This window comes from Muscardinus avellanarius (assembly GCF_963383645.1).
Source record: "Muscardinus avellanarius genome assembly, chromosome: 3".
NCBI classification, from domain to species: domain Eukaryota; kingdom Metazoa; phylum Chordata; class Mammalia; order Rodentia; family Gliridae; genus Muscardinus; species Muscardinus avellanarius.
Window position 1 is genome coordinate 146,596,273 of NC_137788.1, and position 16,588 is coordinate 146,612,860.

At 52.2% G+C, this 16,588-nt stretch overlaps 1 protein-coding gene across 1 annotated transcript in view; it reads right to left on the reverse strand.

Annotated features, from left to right (window-relative positions):
* ALPK3 (alpha kinase 3) overlaps nt 1–6,494 on the reverse strand; it is a gene marked incomplete at both ends in the record, with an annotated part of 45,317 nt that extends 38,823 nt beyond the window's left edge. The window contains 2 exons of the mRNA XM_080691682.1: nt 1,374–1,412; nt 6,358–6,494. Of these exons, the coding sequence (XP_080547808.1) occupies nt 1,374–1,412; nt 6,358–6,494 (176 nt within the window). The remainder of the gene's footprint in view (nt 1–1,373; nt 1,413–6,357) is intronic.
* Nucleotides 6,495–16,588: the final 10,094 nt, after the last annotated feature.

Consider the following 16,588-nt stretch of genomic DNA (forward strand, 5'->3'; position numbering starts at 1 on the left):
TACCTCATCCACAAACGAGGCCCTGGGTCTAATGTTCAGCTTGAGTTCTCAGGCAGGAAGCTGCTTGGGAGGTCTAAGGAAACCCTTTCAGCTACTAGGTAAGTAAGAAAATAAGGAGCCAGCTTCAAGAGAATGCACAGAGGCCAGTTCTCATGCTGGGTATCCAACAACTGGTACTTTATTTCACTACTTCACTGCTCATTTTGAATAGAAAAGACCACCTTTGCTTTTCTCAAACTTTCCACGTGGGATCTTAAATTATATTATAAAAAGTATTTATGAGCCAGGCATGGTGGCACATGCTGGTAATCCCAACATTCGGGAAGCGGAGAACAGAGGATCTGTGGATCTCGGTTCATGGACAGCCTCAGCTACTTACCGAGGCCCTTTGCAATTCAGTGAGACCCTGTTTCAAAACTAAAAAGATGAAAAACTAGGGCTGAAGGTGCACCTTGGAGGTAAAATGCCCCTGGGTTCCGTCCCCGGTACCACACACACACAAATCTATGTAGGAAAACCGCAAGTAACTCCTGAAAGTGGCTAGATGAAAGCCCTCCCTGTAGGGAGCTGGGCTCGGGACGCATTCAGGGGACAGAGTGGCTGTCCGCTGTCTCGCAGCTTCTCCTTGCTGCCGCTTTCTGTCCCCATCCCCAGGCCACTAAGATGCACAAGGACTCTGGGGGAGCTTTGTCCAGCTCCATGCACATCTGCAAGTGGTCTTCCAAACCCTGCACCTCCAAGGCTTCCACCTCTGGGACTTCACAGACTAATTAATCGTGTGTCTCTGAAGAACAGCTGCACCAGCCCGGGCCCTGCCCTGGCTCGGCAGCAGGCTCAGGGAATAAACCAACACAGAAATACAGTACTATGATATTCTCTGATTTCACTAAGTTGACCAGGTGCGGGGATGGAGAGGAGTCAAAAGAAAGAAGAGGTGAAAAGTTGCAGAAAAACCAAGTGTTAAAGGCAGGGGCCACGATCAGTGGATGAATGAAGTGTCGAACCTAGGTATGTGGTCACAAAAAACATGTAACCTTAGGATGGGAAAAGGTGTGCCGGGCCATTGACGGCTCTCTGCTTTGTTCTCATGGTCCTCTGTCCCAAGGGCACAGAGATGTCACTGTGAGCATCTCAGGACCCTGCCCACATCTCCACTCCAAGTCCCTGTGCCCCTTCAAATGGCCCATGCAAGCATCACCTCTGGTCCCCGTGAGACCCATGCTCACACAGGTGCCCTCTCACACCTCCCCCGCCCCCGGCCCTCCCTTCACCCCATGCAGCCTGGTTAGTGCTCAAGCAGTCACCCAGTGGCCCCTCGAGGCCCAGACCCAAGAAAAGAGCAGTCCGAGACATGTAATGCAATGTGCATTTACCTTCCAGAGCTGGGGAGAGACAACCGGTTGCTTGATAAGCTAAGCAAAAACAGCAAATGGAACCATTAGGCCGGGAAAGCAAGGAGGGGAGGAGGCGAAATCAACAACAGTCGCGAAGTATTAACCGGCCGCCATCTGGGGCCTGGAGACCTTTCTATTAAAAGGGACCAGCTGTCTTAGCTGGCCTCTCCAGTTAGCAAGTGGCCTCGGCGCTGGACACCAGTACATCTGAAAACAAGAGCTGGTTAAATGCAGCAGAGTCCAGGAAAATGGTTAGGCAGGATGGAGGGCCCTGGCAGTACGCTCTGAGAAGGGCGTGCTGGGGCGCTTGGGTTTAGGGGTCCTTTGCCCGTCCCCACCTGCAGCGGATGAGCCTGGGGCAGCTCCTGCTTCCACTCTCAGGCATTTGGGAGTGAGAGTCCCCATTCCTGGAAATCCCCAGGCAGGCTGGGAAGGAGACAGGTGGCTTTGAGAACACCCACCATTAATGTGTTAAAGTAGGGTTAAAGAGCGGCCCGGGAGTGAAGGAGAGGAAAACAAAGCAGTTAATCCAGCTTGCCAGGACTGCAGGAGGCCCGGCCTCCCTGGAGGCCTGACTGCCCTCGGGCCAGGGCACCCACCGGCCTGCACTGTCCTTGAGGGCTGAGGACCCGCACGGCACTGCTCCTCAGCGGAGCCGCAAGCCCACGCGGTGGGCGCTGGCTTTGACGGCCCCCTTTCCTAACATGGACACCTCCGGGGAGCCTAGGCCTCAGTTCTCCAGGACATCCACACTCAGGCCGGCAGTGGCATCCTGCGTGAAAAAGCTTTCCCTTCCGCCTGGGCGGCCCAGGCTGTCAATGCACCTGGGTTCCATCTCTACCACACAAAGTCTCTTAGCGCTCCTTCTCTTCATCACCACAAAACCAACCTCACCCTCTTCCCCTAACCTCCAGTGCTCCCTGGTGTGCAGACCCCACTCCCATCCTCACATGGCCCGAAGCTATCTGCTGTCCTGGATTCCGCCCTCTCCTCCACCCTTGGGTCCAGCAGGCAAGAGTTCTTGGCCTATCCATCTCCCTTTCTCTTTACCCCTACCGTGGTACCTGATTCACATCCTCATGACTTCATACTGTGTGTGTGTGTGTGTGTGTGTGTGTGTGTGTGTGTGTGTTACCTTTGAGCTACACCCCCAGTTTGATTTTATTTCTTATTTAGACACAGGTCATCGCTACTTGCTGAGGCTGTCCTTGAACCTGTGATCCTCCGGTCTCAGCCTCCCAAGTACTGGGATTAGAGGCATGAACCATCATGCCCAGCTCGTGCCCAGCTCATTTGATGCGCACTCAGTTTCCTTCCTCTTTAACCCCTCATATCACACACGTTCTGAACAAAATGCTGCAGGGTATCCCCTTCTTTTTTTTTTTTTTTTCTTGTACTGGTGAATGAAACTAGGGGTATTCCAACTATGAGCTACACCCTCACACCCACCCACCCCCCCTTTTTTTTTAAACAGGGTCTCACTAAATTTCTGAGGCTGGCTTCAAACTTGTGATCCTCCTGTCTCGGCCTCCCAAGTACTGGGATTACAGGCATGTACCACTGCATCATGAAGACTCAACTTCTTGACTCAGCCTTCAAGGCCCTCCCTGATCTGCCCTCGGCCCCTGCGCAGCGTGGCTCTCTCCTTCCAATACTTGGGCTCCACTGCGATCAGACCTGCCCTTGGCCGGCAAAATCATGACCTTGGCCTTCACTGAAAAGCCCTCATTCCTTCCTTCTGCTCAACTAAATTCTGCCCACCCAGCCTTCCAGTCTAGCTCTTTTGGTAAGCTTCTATACGCTCTTAGTGCAGGGCCAGGCGGGCCATGGGCATTCAGACCACTGTTGTAAGAACAGAAGAGGGGCTGGGAGGAAGGGGGAGGAGGAAGATGGACAGGCACTTGTCAAACAGGAAGGATCCTGCCTCCCGCGCCCAGAGGAAGATGCTGCTCCAGAAAAGACTGAGCGCAGGGAGGGGGCCTGCAGCTGCCTCCACTCAGAGCCTTGGAACCCTCTGCAGGCCGCGTGGGCGGAACTCCCCTGGTGCCAAGGCCCCGGCCAGCTCCATCCTTTCCTCCTCCATCAACTGCCTTTGTTCCTCTCCTGAGAATTGAGAGGTTTCTTCTTTAGATTTGGATTTCTTCCCTGGGAAGGAGAGGGGCCGGGGAAAGTCAGCTTTCTAAATTCGAGAGGAAAACAAAGACAGGGTCCACCTGCGGGTGGGCAGGGCTGAGCTGGACCTGTGAGCCCTCCCCCAGCCCGCCCGCCTCTCTCCCAGGCCCAAGGAGAGTCCAGGGGGGAGGGAGGCCTGCTCAGTGGTCAGCCTGCTCGGTGGCTGAGCACTCACCGCCTCGGCGGGGTCAGATCAGAGGCGTCGAGTGTTGAGGCAGAAAGGCTGTAGAGTTCTTCATGTCACCTTTATTTTATGGAATTAGAATTCAGGGCCCAGGAAGGAAAGGTCTCCTCGTAAGGAGCAAAGGTGCACGGGATGGGATGGGGCGGGACAGGCATGGGAACTCCGGGCCTCCCACCCTTCCTGTATTTCATGCATTATGGGACTTAAAAGGCCCTTAGGAAGTGCTGGCCTGATGCCTCAGTTTCCCTAAAGGCCCTAGACAACCTCCCTGACCTGAACGGAACAGCTCTCGGCCCACCTGGACCAGGACCTCCAGGATGAATGAACTTCTGAGTGTCCCACGAGAGCAAGTTAGCTGTGATGGCTTCCGCTCCTTAAGCACAGTAAGCCTGCCCTAGTCCACCCACACCCCGCCTTCCCGTAGAGGCTGGGCCCATAGGTCTAGATGGGCTGGAGGGTATCTACATACCTCTAACCTCGAAGAGCACTGGAGATGTCCTTGAGCTGACATTGGACCAGAAACCCCTCCTAGGGCCATGAGGTTGGGGCAGATGAGGTGTGTGTGCGGAAACAGACTCCGGACCCTGGACCAAGCCTGCTGGAGCCACCTGCCCAGCTGTCCATAAGCTCCCAGGGGTAGCCATTCTTAAAGGGCACATGAGCCCCATGACAGATCTATCTCCAGGTAGACAGACCCAGAAAACCTTGGGTCTAAGATAAACCTGGTTGAGTGGAGCCAGAAGTGAGTGGGGCCAAAACCGGTTAGGACTTTAGGACAGTCGGGCTCGGCTGGGCTGCAGCAGGCTGAGCAGCGCAGATCCTCGAGGAACCATCTTTCTTCGGTCTCCCAGGCTACCTCCCAGCCCCACAGGCAGCAGGCTGTTCTGACAGCAGGCTGCAGGGGCGCCCAGGGCCGGCCCTCCCCTCCTCCCCATACAGTCCCATCCACATTCTCCCCTCTTTTTAGCCAAACAAATCGGTCTCTCCTTGTTCCTGAGAACCTGCCAGAGGTCTGTGGCCAGCTGGCAAGGAATGAGAAACTGCAGGGGTGAATCACAGTCCAGAAAACTCTCTCCCACAGCTCCGGTCCTGTCTCTCTGAACACCTGGAAAGGGGGTGCTTTCAGGAGTATCCCACTTGGGGCCAGGAAGCTGAAGCCAGCAGCTGTCCCACCTCCAGCTCTCGGCTGGCATGCTCCTTGGAGCGTGCAATGGTCTCGGGCCGGGCAATGACCACACAACTGCTTGGCCAGGCAGCAGCCCCACATCCACTCTTCAGCCTGGCTCCACCAGCCCAAACTCCCACTGCCCCCTTTGCCCTGGCTTTCAAGACACCCTCCCCTTCTGCATTGCTGCTGTCTCCAAGAAGGACCCTGCTTTCTCCTCTTCTTCCTGTTCTGCTGGTTTGACAAAGCCCAGACTGAGTCCCTGAGACAAGGGTGAGGCTTGTGAGACTCGGCTCCATTAAAGACCAGAATGAGTGGTCACATTCCTTCCGGCGCTTCCGTGGGGCCGGCACTGAGGGGGAAGGGGCATTCTTTCCTGGCAGCCGAGGAAGGGCCTTGTCCAGTCTGACTCAGTCACTAACACCAGCCCTCTGCCCTGCCCCAGACATGTGACACCATTTGACGAGTTTTATGCAGAAACAGGTTCCGGTTACATTTGAACTTTTCCAACTCCAAGGTCAACAGGACAGCCAATCCAAGAGGAAGTTCCCAGCACTTTTCTGAATGTCCTTGATGCCTGTTTTGTGCTCTTTTAGGAACAGACAACAAGAGATCTCTAGACAGTGTCTCAGAGAAGAGGCTGTTTTCAGCATAAAACATAACATTATAGCCAAATTCTGGGGCTAAGAAAAAAAAAAAAACACCTATCCCAATAGCCAGGCCATTCTATTTCCCTTCGGAAAGTAGGGTTCCTCGTGGAGAGAAACTGAGCTGTCCTCAAGCGTCTGATACCTTTGAGGACCTGAGTCTGTCTTGTCATGGGTTCTGTGTCCCCCCCATCTGAGTGGCAGAGCTCCTAAAACAAAGACCACACACCATTCCAGCTCTCCGAAGGGTGTGAGGGCTCCTCGTCCCTTCCCCTGGCTTCTCCTCCCCCCCACCCAGGGCAGCGCCTGGCTTCTTAACAGCACTCCAGCCCTAATCCCTGGCACCCCAGATAGGTCAACCAGCCCCTATCCACCCCTTCACCTCTGCAGCTAGACGTAGAGCCCGAGAAGACTCCACACACACCCAGAGGAGGAACCTTATTTATCTCTCAGGTGTTTCCCGCCCCCCCCCACCAAGTTAAGCAGCACCCCTCAGCTCCCTCCCCCACCCAGAGCTCTCCCCTCCCTTCCAGCACAGAAGAATTTCAGCCACTCTGGCTTTCCTTATCACTAACCTGTGGAATCCAGTCCAGGGAGCAGCTGGGTATGGGGTGGGGAGATAAGGAAAGCCTTCAGGGCCCCTGTGATATACCCCAAATAGGGTCTTTCTTCTCTCCTGGGCCTCACCTTGCCAGAGGCCTGAGGCCCACGGGCCAGGAGCCTCAAAGAGCTGTGTGGTGTTCGGGCCTGGCCTTGTCCCCGGCCTGGGCTGGGGGGCTACCCCTCGCCACTCACCTGGTCTCAGGCCGTATGCTGAGCAGGTAGCTGCGGCTGGTGGGGCCCGGGGTCCATACCGGCCCGTCTTCTTCGTGGTCGCCCCCCACCCGCCCACCCAGGCCCCAGACTCGAGCTGGCGCCCGCCTGGACCCCATGGCGCCACCACCCCACAGCCAGCAGCTGCCACCCCTATTTATAGCCCGAGGGCTGTCACCTGCTGCTGTCCCTCCCCTGCTAGCTAGCAGAGAGGGCCTGGAGTCAGCCTGAGCCCCGCCCCATGGAGACCCTGGGCCTGCTATCTGGCCCTTCCACTTGGCAGAAGCTTCTGGCCGGAAGCTGGCTCCCAAGAAATGAGGGAGCAGAGAACCAGCCCCCTCAGGGGTCAACCACCACTGCTGCAGGGCCAGCAGGACCCTGCCCTGAGGCCTAAGTCCCCTGCCTCCCTCTGGCTCTTCTAGTGTCTGATGGAGGTTAGAGGCTCAAGAAACCCTCCTCTGCCCCTTCAGCCAGGATTTCCCAGTGTCAGAGCAGAAAATGGGTTGAGGCCTGAGGCCTGAAATATTAAATCACCCAGCAACTGCCAGAGCAGAGCGCAGACCTGCCTTCAGCTGCTGTGGTAGTCTGCTCGCCCATGTCCCCTCTCCCGGCACCCTGAGCACATTCAGAAGGTGCAAGGAGCTTGTCGTTGTGATTGTTAGGAGACTGGAGCATAGCCAGGGCGGCGGCGCACACCTGTAATCCAGTACTTGGGAGGCTGAGACAAGAGGGTCACAGGTTCGAAGCCAGCCTCTGCAAGTTAGTGAGGCTCTCAGCAACTTAGGGAAGCACTGTTTCAAAATAAATAAATAAAATAAAACTGGGCGTGGTGCCTCACCCCTGTAATCCTAGTATTTGGAAGGCTAAAATAGGAGGAGGTTTGAGGACAGTTGGGGCTGGGGGCATAGCTTGGAGGTAGGAATGCCAGTGGGTTCTCTCCCAAGTAAAACACCTTCTCTCTCTCTCTCTCTCTCTCTCTCTCTCTCTCTCTCTCTCTCTCTCTCTCCTCTCCCTCTCCCTCTCCCTCTCCCTCTCCCTCTCTCTCTGAATTCTGTCCTTGTCATCCATTGCTAATCCATAGGATAGCTCACCCTTCTTGGCTTCTTGTTATATGCAGACTTTTTTTTTTTTTAAGTATTGGGGATTGAACCCAGGGGCATTCTACCTCTGAGCTATACTCCAACACTATTTTTTAATTCTTTATTTTTGAAACAAGGCTCACTAAATTGCAGAGGGTCTCACTAAGTAGCTGAAGCTGTCTGAGAACCGCGATCCTCCTGTCTCAGCCTCCCAAGTACTGGGATTACAAGTGTGTACCACCACGCCTGGCTCCTATCTTTTTAATCTTTATTTTGAAACAGGGTCTCACTAAGTTGCAGAGGGGCTCACTAAGTAGCTGAGGCTAGCCACAAACTTTAATCCTCCTGTCTCAGCCTCCCGAGTACTGGGATTATAAGCGTGTGCCACCCACTTCCCCTATCTGCTGATTTAACAAGCCAGCTTTCTCTGTCTTCAACCAAATCCCTAGGGGCAGGTGGTAGAGAGCTTGTCTAGCATGCTTGAGGTCCTGGGTTCCATCTCCAGCACTGGGGGGGGGGCACTGCTAAGTTCCTGATAATGGGACAAAGTTAGCTTTCAGGGGTGGAGAAGTCATAATTTCTTTCTTCCTGGAACCTACAACCCAACAAGAGAATAGAAGGCCTATAAATTGGTGCTGTCAAATAAGGACTAGGTTACTCTGGAGACTAGTCCTGGTTTTTCTTTTTTGGGGGTACTCTAGCACTGAGCTACATCTCCAGCCCTTTTTTCTTTTATTCTGAGATAGAGTCTCAGTTGCCCAGGCTGACCTTGAGCTTTCGGATCCTGCCTCAGCCGCGGGTTGCTGAGATTACAGCTGTGCCCACTACGTCTGCTTCCAATCTTGTTCTGCGGGCGAGTGGCTGACCATCCCCGGGCTTTAGCTTTCTCTTCTGTAAATACGAGCAGGGCGCTCTATCTCTGGTCCTGAAGATTCTGTGCCAGGCCTTATGCCGGGTACTGAGAGCATAACTTACTGTTGTAGTCTCTGCCCGCGAGGATGTCTCAGGACATAAAACAATAAAACAATCGCCATCAACCCTTTGATAGAGGTTTGCGCACGGTTCTGCCTGGAGGACAACTCAGTGTGTGGCCAAGCAAGGAGGCGGCACTGCGGGAACTTGTCATTGGAGCCAGGATCCCTTCTCCCAGTGGTTTTGAACGTCAGAGTTGACTGCATTCCTGTAGTAGGAAAGAAAACCTGGGGCTACCAAAAACACAGCCTAATGAGAAGCCGCTCCTGTCTGGGCGAAGTGGAAACTCCCAGGACACTCTGACCCAGCAGCTCAGCCTCTCACTGAGATTTGGGTGGACAGACCACGCCTTGTATTCTGACTTCGCTGTTCTCCTGTCTACTCAGCTTTCTCCCTGTCAAAGCTAAGAGAACTCAGGGGGACAGTCCATCTGCATTTGAAGCACTGACCATGGCATGTACTACCCAATTTTCACCCCGGGAGTTTTGTTTCTTTTGGCGTTTTTGGCAGTACTGGAGAATGAATCCAGGGGTGTTCTATCACTGAGCTAGCTACACCCCCAGCCCTTTTTATTTTTATTGAGATGGGGTCTCAAAATAAGTTACAGTGTGCTCAATTTAAACTTGAGATCCTTTTGCCTCAGCAGCACCCCCAATATTTATTAGCTATTAGTACAGCATTCCATGTTCCCCACTTTCCTCCACCTGAATTTATTAAAAACAAAGGCCATGCCTGGCTTGGGAGGCTGAGACAGGAGGATCACAGGTTTGAGGCCAGTCTCAAGAGATAGACTCTCATCAACAGTGAGACCCTGTTTCAAAATAAAAATCAAATAGGGCTGGGGTTGTAGCTTGGAGGTAGAATGCCCCTGGGTTCAATCCCCAGTGCCACAAAAAAAACAAAAACAAAGGCTACGTCCCATTGAGTGCCGCTGTATGCAGGCTCTGGTCCCGCTGTCACTCTAACTTCTCGGATGACTCAGTCCATGATTCCGCTGCAGGCCCCACAGACCCGTCCTATCAAGGCCCGAACATGCCTTTAGCAACCTGGTTGCATGCCCATCACACAAGCCTTGGCACCAGGGCGTCTGCAACCTTAAAAATGCCATCCTGTTGGCCAGGCATGGTGGCGCACGCTTGTAATCCCCGCGCTTGGGAGGCAGAGACAGGAGGATCGTGCAGGTTCGAAGCCAGCCGCGCGCGCTGGCTTAGGAGACCCTGTTTCCAAATAAAAATGTAAAAAAAATAGGTCTGGGAGTGTAGCCCGGAGGTAGAAGGGCTTCCAGGAACCCCAGTACCACCAAAAAAAATAATAATAAAAAAAATAAAATATATATATAAAAAAAATAGGTCTGGGAGTGTAGCCCGGAGGTAGAAGGGCTTCCAGGAACCCCAGTGCCACCAAAAAAAAAAAAAAAAAAAAAATGCCATCCTGTTACCTTTACCTCCCGAGCCTGCCCTGGCATTAGGGCAGCTCCCGCCCATCCCTACTGTCTTGAGTCCTTGCTTCCCTACCTTCCCCCCACCCCCCAAAGCACAGGGACTTAGTGTGGAGTGGACAGTGGCCAGCTGCGCTTTCCTCTGGGATTCCACTTCACTTGCCCCTTGACCTCTTGCTAAACTAACCTTGCTATGCTGACCCGGAAGCTGGCTGTGGCAGCTCCTGCTCCAGAGATGGTAACATTTCTGGCATCCTGTCTCCCATTCTCCCAAGCTGGCCTTTCCCTTTCCCTGCGGCAATTGTTCTAAACAATGTCCCAGCCTCCCTTCACTCAAAACACAAGGAAAATCTAGGCTGCAGTGGCACAGGCCAGTAATCCCAGTATTTAGGAGGCTGAGACAGGAGGATCATGGGTTTAAATCCAGCTACAGAAACTTAGTGAGACCCTACTTCCAAACAAAACATCAAAGCCAAGCGTGGTGGCTTACGCTTGTAATCCCTGCATTTGGGAAGATAAGACAAGAGAATAGTAAATTTGTGGCCAGCCTAAGCTACTTAGTGAGGCCCTTTGCAATTCAATGAGACTCTGTTTCAAAATAAAGAATAATAATTAAAAAATATAGGGCTGGAAGTGTAGCTCAGAGGCAAAATGGCCCTTGGTTCCATCCCCAGTACTGCAAAAAAAAAAAAAAAAAAAAAAAAAAAAAAATCTAAAGTGCTGGGAGATCCGGGCGTGGTGGCACACACTTGTAATCCCAGCATTTGGGAGGCTGAGACAGGAGGATCGCGGTTTGAGGACAGCCTCAACTACTTAGTAAGGCCCTTTGTAATTCAGTGAGACCCTGTTTCAAAATAAAGAATAAAAAATAGAGCTGAGGGTGTATCTCAGAGGTAGAATGTCTCTGGGTTCAATCCTCAGCACCACCACAAAAAAAGAAAAAAAAAAAAAAAGAGATCTGGAAGCCAGTGAGGTTTCCTAGTTTAATGAATGGCAGATTAGAGAGAGGGCAATCATGGCCAGGTGTGGTGGCGCACACTTATAATCCCAGTACTTGGGAGGCTGAGACAGGAGGATAGCACAGGTCTGAAGCCAGCCTCAGCTACTTGGTGAGGCTATCAGCAACTTAGTGAGACCCTGTTTCCAAACAAAATACAAAATAGGTCTGGGAATGTAAGCCGATGATAGAAAGCCCCTGGGTTCCACCCCCAGCACCACAAAAAAAAAAAAAAAAAGAGGGCAATCACGCTCTTTAAACATCAAAAACACAATCAGTTGTCCACCTTCTCAGAGAAAAGAGAGGCAAAGGCTATATATCTAGGCTCCAATTTCAGAAAGTGAGGCCAGTCTGCTCAGCCAGGCACTGTGGCATGTATCTGTAAGCCTTGGGAGGCTGACAGAGGAGAATCAGGACAGCCTCAGCAACTTAGTAAGACTCTGTTTAAAAATATGAATGAAAAGGGCTGGGGGTGTAGCTCAGAGGTAGAACGCCCCTGGGTTCAAACCCCAGTAACACACACACCAAAAGTAAATGAAAAAACATTCTTGTGTTGGGAGGTCTCCTCTGTGACCTGAATATGAGGTTGTGTGTGTGTGTGTGTGTGTGTGTGTGTGTGTGTGGTACTGGAGGTGGAACCCAGAGGCTTTCTACCTCCGGGCTATACTCCCAGACCTATTTTATACTTTATTTGAAAACAGGGTCTCACTAAGTTGCTGAGAGCCTCACTAAGTAGCTGAGGCTGGCTTCGAACCTGTGCCATCCTCCTGTCTCAGCCTCCCAAGCGCGGGGATTACAAGCCTGCGCCACCACGCCCAGCTAAGTGGGTTTTTTTTGTCAGGTAGAGACGGGAACCCACGGCTTCTGACTCCCAGTCACTAGCTTTCTGCAGTGTGAGTTCCATCACCCTGTTAGTGAGATTACTCGGAAAAAATAAGGATAAATTACTAAGGAAATGATTCTGCAGAAGCAAAAGTCTATGTGACTAACAAGTCTTCATTTAATTTTTTTTTTTTTTTTTTTTTTGATGCTGGGGATTGAACCCAAGGGTGTTCTACCACCAAGATATCCTCCTGGCCCTATTTTACTTTTTAGTTTGGAACAGTGTCTAAGTTGCCGAGGGCCTCAGTTGTCAAGGCTGGCCGCAAACCTGTAATCTTCCTGTTTCAGCCTCCCAAGCACTGGGATTACAAACATGTACCAATGCCCAGCTCCTGATGAAGAAATTAAATGTTGAAGAGAAAATAACAGTTAAGTAAATGATGTTTATTTGGTGTGATGAAAGTGATTTCAATGACTGAAAATGACTTGAAGGCTAAATCGAAACAGAAAATGTTCAGGACATGTTAAGTGGAAAAAGAAAGGTGCGAAACCAGATAGTGTTAGTCAGACCTGAGTATGAGCCTCAGCTCTGCCCCTTGCTGGCTTTGTACCCCAGGGAAATCATTCCACCACTCTGAACCTCAACTTTACTGTCTCCAAAATAGTAAACACAATAGTAGCTATCATTCCAGGCTAAATAAGAAAATAAATGCAGGAATAATGTCTGTGGTGCTTGTATTAAAAATAAATGTAAAGTATATATAGAAATATCCAAGCCGGGCATGGTGGTACATGCTTGTAATCCCAGTACTTGGGAGGCTGAGACAGGAGGATTGCAGGTTTGCAGGCAGCCTCAGCTACTTAGTGAGGCCCTCTGCAACTTAGTGAGAGACCTTGTTTCAGACGAGATCGGGTGTGTTCAGGGTGGTATGGCTGCAGACGAGACCTTGTTTCAAAAGAAAGAATAAAAAATAGGGCTGGAGGTGTAGCTTGGAGGTAGAATGCCCCCGTATCCCACCTACAGTACCACAAAAAAGAAAAGAAAAGAAATATCCAATATGAACCATTGTTATTACCATGATGATGATATAAATTCAACTATGAATGTTGGGCATGGTGGCACACACCTGTCATCCCAGTATTTGGGAGGCTGAGACAAGAGGATCACAGGTTCAAGACAAGCCTCAGCAATTTAGAATCTCAGCAACCTAAAGAAACCTTGTTTCAAGCTGGGTATGATGGTGCACGCTTGTAATCCCAGCATTTGGGAGGCTGAGACTGGAGGATCTGGGTTTGTGGCCAGCCTCAGCTCCTTAGTGAGGCCCTTTGCAACTCAGTGAGACCCTGTTTCAAAATAAAGAATAAAAAATTGGGTTGGGGGTGTCGCTCAAAGGTAGAATGGATCTGGGTTCCACCCCCAGTACCACAAAAACAAAATAAATAAATAATAAATAGGGACCTGGAGGGGAAAGAAAACATCCCGTATTTGGGAGCTGGGGTGTAGGCTCTGCTCTGCCCACAGGGCCAGGGCTTCCTGTGCTCAGGCCTATGCTGCTGCAGCCTCTGTGGGAGAGAAGGTAACGAGCATCCTGGCTCCCTCAGAAGAGAGGAGACGAGTCCTAGGGCCCAGAAGGTCTGGGCTCACATAGGCCAGGCCCTCAGAGAGCTCCGGCCCGCCAGAGTGGCCTTGCATTCACACAAACATTCAGTCTCTCGTCCGGGCACTTTGTGAGCTGCTGTTGTACGCAAAGAACTGTGCTAGGAGCTTTCCAAGTATTACGCTGACCCAGTGTAGGAGTTTGGAAGAACCTCTAAAATACTATATAAGCGAAAAAAGCAAGTCTCAGAACACTGTGTATAGAATGCTACTGTTTGTATTAAAAATAGATATATAAATATACATATTTATAAACTGTAAATGCATAGAATCGCTCTGAAAGGATATACAAGATATGAATAACAGTGATTAACTCTGGAGGGGACTGGAGGCTGACCCCCACGGGGAAGCTTACTTTTTATCATATATTCGTACTGTCGAGTGTCTTACCATGTATATGAATTCATTTTTCAAAACAAACAAGAAATAAAAGACAGCCTGGTGCTGAATATACAGTGAAAACAGGACAGAGACTCCTCAAGTGTGGAACTTCCCGGCCAACATTGTGACGCTTTTTAAAAACCAGACTGTTTACATAAGTTGAGGGGAGAGTTCTTTCTACAACAATTAGCTCAGAGTACTTCGGCGAATCATTGTACAGAGATGAAGCGGTTAGAGAACACACACCAGTCGTTTGTCTGTCCTCAGGGCGTCTTCCATATTGGACTCCGCGTTGGGTTCCACCAGCGGAGCGTGCGCTGCGGCAGCCAAGGGCCTGCTGCAGCAAGCGTTCTCTGATCATCACAAATGCGAGCACGACCGGTAGAAAACATTGTGAAAAAGATCGGAAGATACTGGACTCGGAGGGAACCAAGTGTTCCCTGTGAGGGTTAGGCAACATTTTCTGGACAGTCCTCAAAAAGTGGTGGTGTTCGAGCGGCCAAGTAAATCCCAACAAGGGTGGAGGTGGTGGAGACACCGCGGGGCGTCGCCACGCCCAGCAGGGGTGATGCGCAGGGCCCTCCTTGGGGTGACGAGGCACAGATGGACTCCAAAGAGAACCTGGCACTTGCGGGGCACCCCAGCTGTTTGGGAGCAGAAAGGCGGACTTCTGGATGGCTGTGAGCCACGGCCAGGCGGCAGGCAGCCCAAGCAGCGGTGGTCACTAAGGCAGCACAGCGGTGGATGGGTGAGTCTCAGCACCTTCAGCACACATGGCCCAACACGTCCCTCATTTAATTGCGCTGAGCCTCAGTTTCTTTCCCTGTAAAATGGGGGAGAACTGAGATCTCTGGGAGGATTAAATGGATCACTGGAAAGTGTTTAGCAGGATGCTGGGCACAGGAGAAATTTAAATGCCACTGTCATCTCTGTTACTAAATAACGGGTAGGTGTTCTGGGCCAATTCTCAATTGGCAATTAGCAGCCAGTGTGAACAGCAGCTGTGGACACTGGGTGTTCCCCTCCTCCAGGCTCCGACGCCCATACACGGTCCCCAGCTCACAGGTGCTCATGCCAGCATGATCTCAGGGAAGCCCTGAAGGGCCGGGTATGAACGAGTAGTTCGAGTTTGAAGGGAAGAGGCCCATGAGGGCAGGGGCTTTGGAAGAGCTGGCGAAGGGCAGAGCCCGGAGCACAGCTCAGCTTTCTTCCTCCCAGGAGGGAAGGAAGGTCAGGTCAGGAGGTGGCCTGCCTCCTCTATGCTCCAGCCTCCTACCAAGGCCTCCATCAGCCTCCTCTGGCATCTGTCCTTGCAAATGAACCTGGGCCTCTGGAATTAGGGAAGGGACGATAGCTAAGGGGGAGCTGGCTCCCTGCTGCCCTCACTGCCTGCTGGGGAGGCAGGAGGTAGTGGCCTTGCCAGGAAGAGCCATCCTTAGGACTGAGGCCAGCACTCACCTTTCCAACTGCCACTAGCACTTCACTAAAAATCTGGCATCTGAGAGAGGGGGAAATACTTTTTTTTATTGTGAAAAGTCCAGACATATTTCTCTGACTTAATTTATAATTGATATTCATACCTCCCTTGAAAGATTGCCTTTAAGACCCACCTGGCACCCACTCCCCTTGCATGCACCACACTGGGGCTAGATGGCAGGACACGTCTCTGCAGCCTGCTCCTATGCTTGGGTAGGTGGGGAGAAGGCAGCCCTGCTCCTTGTCCTGCCACTTCTGAGTTCTCCCTGTGGCAGTGCAACCCCTGAATGCTGCAAGATGTCACCACCCCCTCTCCATCCTCACTGGCAGGCATCTCTTAGGTTGTAGCCTCTCTGTAGGAGAGTCAGAGATGCCCAGAAATTTCCACCGCCTTCAAGCCAGTGCCACTTGCCAGTTGGAGACCTTGGAGGTAACTCCTGACCATACAGAGACCGACCGTCCCTCCACTCCTCGGCAAGGCCTCTAGAGAGATAAGAAGCACAGGCCTCCGGGCTTCCCAGCCACAAGTTCCAGAAGTTGGAGGCCTTTCCTTGGACAGTGGGGACACCCTTTTCTCCCAGGGGCAGGACAGAGGAGACTGGGAGAGGCCTCAGCTGGGAGAGGGAAGAGCCAGCCTCTCTGGAAGAGGAATACAAGAGCCTACCTGCACGGCAAAAAGAGCTTTTATTTGAAATATAGTCTGAGCAACACGAGTGCAGCCGAGAGGGAAAAAAGCTGGCCTGCCTGGGGCAGCAGCCTCTCTAATGGCACAGGAAGAATACAAACACCAAGACGTCTGCACCCTGAGCCGCACGTGTCAGGAGGGCAGCACTGCAGCAGAGCCAGGGGCCCCGGAGCTCCCCTGAAGGGCCTGGCCCCCTGCACCTGCCTGGGCTGCGCCTCCTGCTGCCTGTTCAAACAGAGGTGTGCTGAAACGCCTCCACCCTCAGAGACACCATGAGCCAGTGCAACAAAGAGCTCTCAGAGCTGTTTTCTGGGGAAAGAAACAGAGAAGACAGGCTGGAAGGGCGAGGTGGCCAAGGGCGCTCGCCAGCCAGGCCAGGCAGAGCTCTCGCAGGGGCCATGTGGGCACCCTCGCCCCCCTCTTCCCCAGCTCTGAAGGCAGAAAGGGAAACTGGGGTCTAGGAACCTTCAGGCTCAGGTGGCAATGCTGGACTTGAGCCAAGTAAGCAGCCGGGGCTGGAGGACGCAGCCGGGAGCCAAGGTGTTGAGAAGCAGCACAAAGCCATGGATAACAGCAGACTGGGAGCTGCGAGGGCCCTGCCAACCCCAGCACCGCAGCTCAGGGAAGAGCCTTTGATGCCTGGGGCGGCCGCCATGACAGTGGGCCACCAAGGCCCACCTGACTGTACACGCTGCAAAGCCTCCAG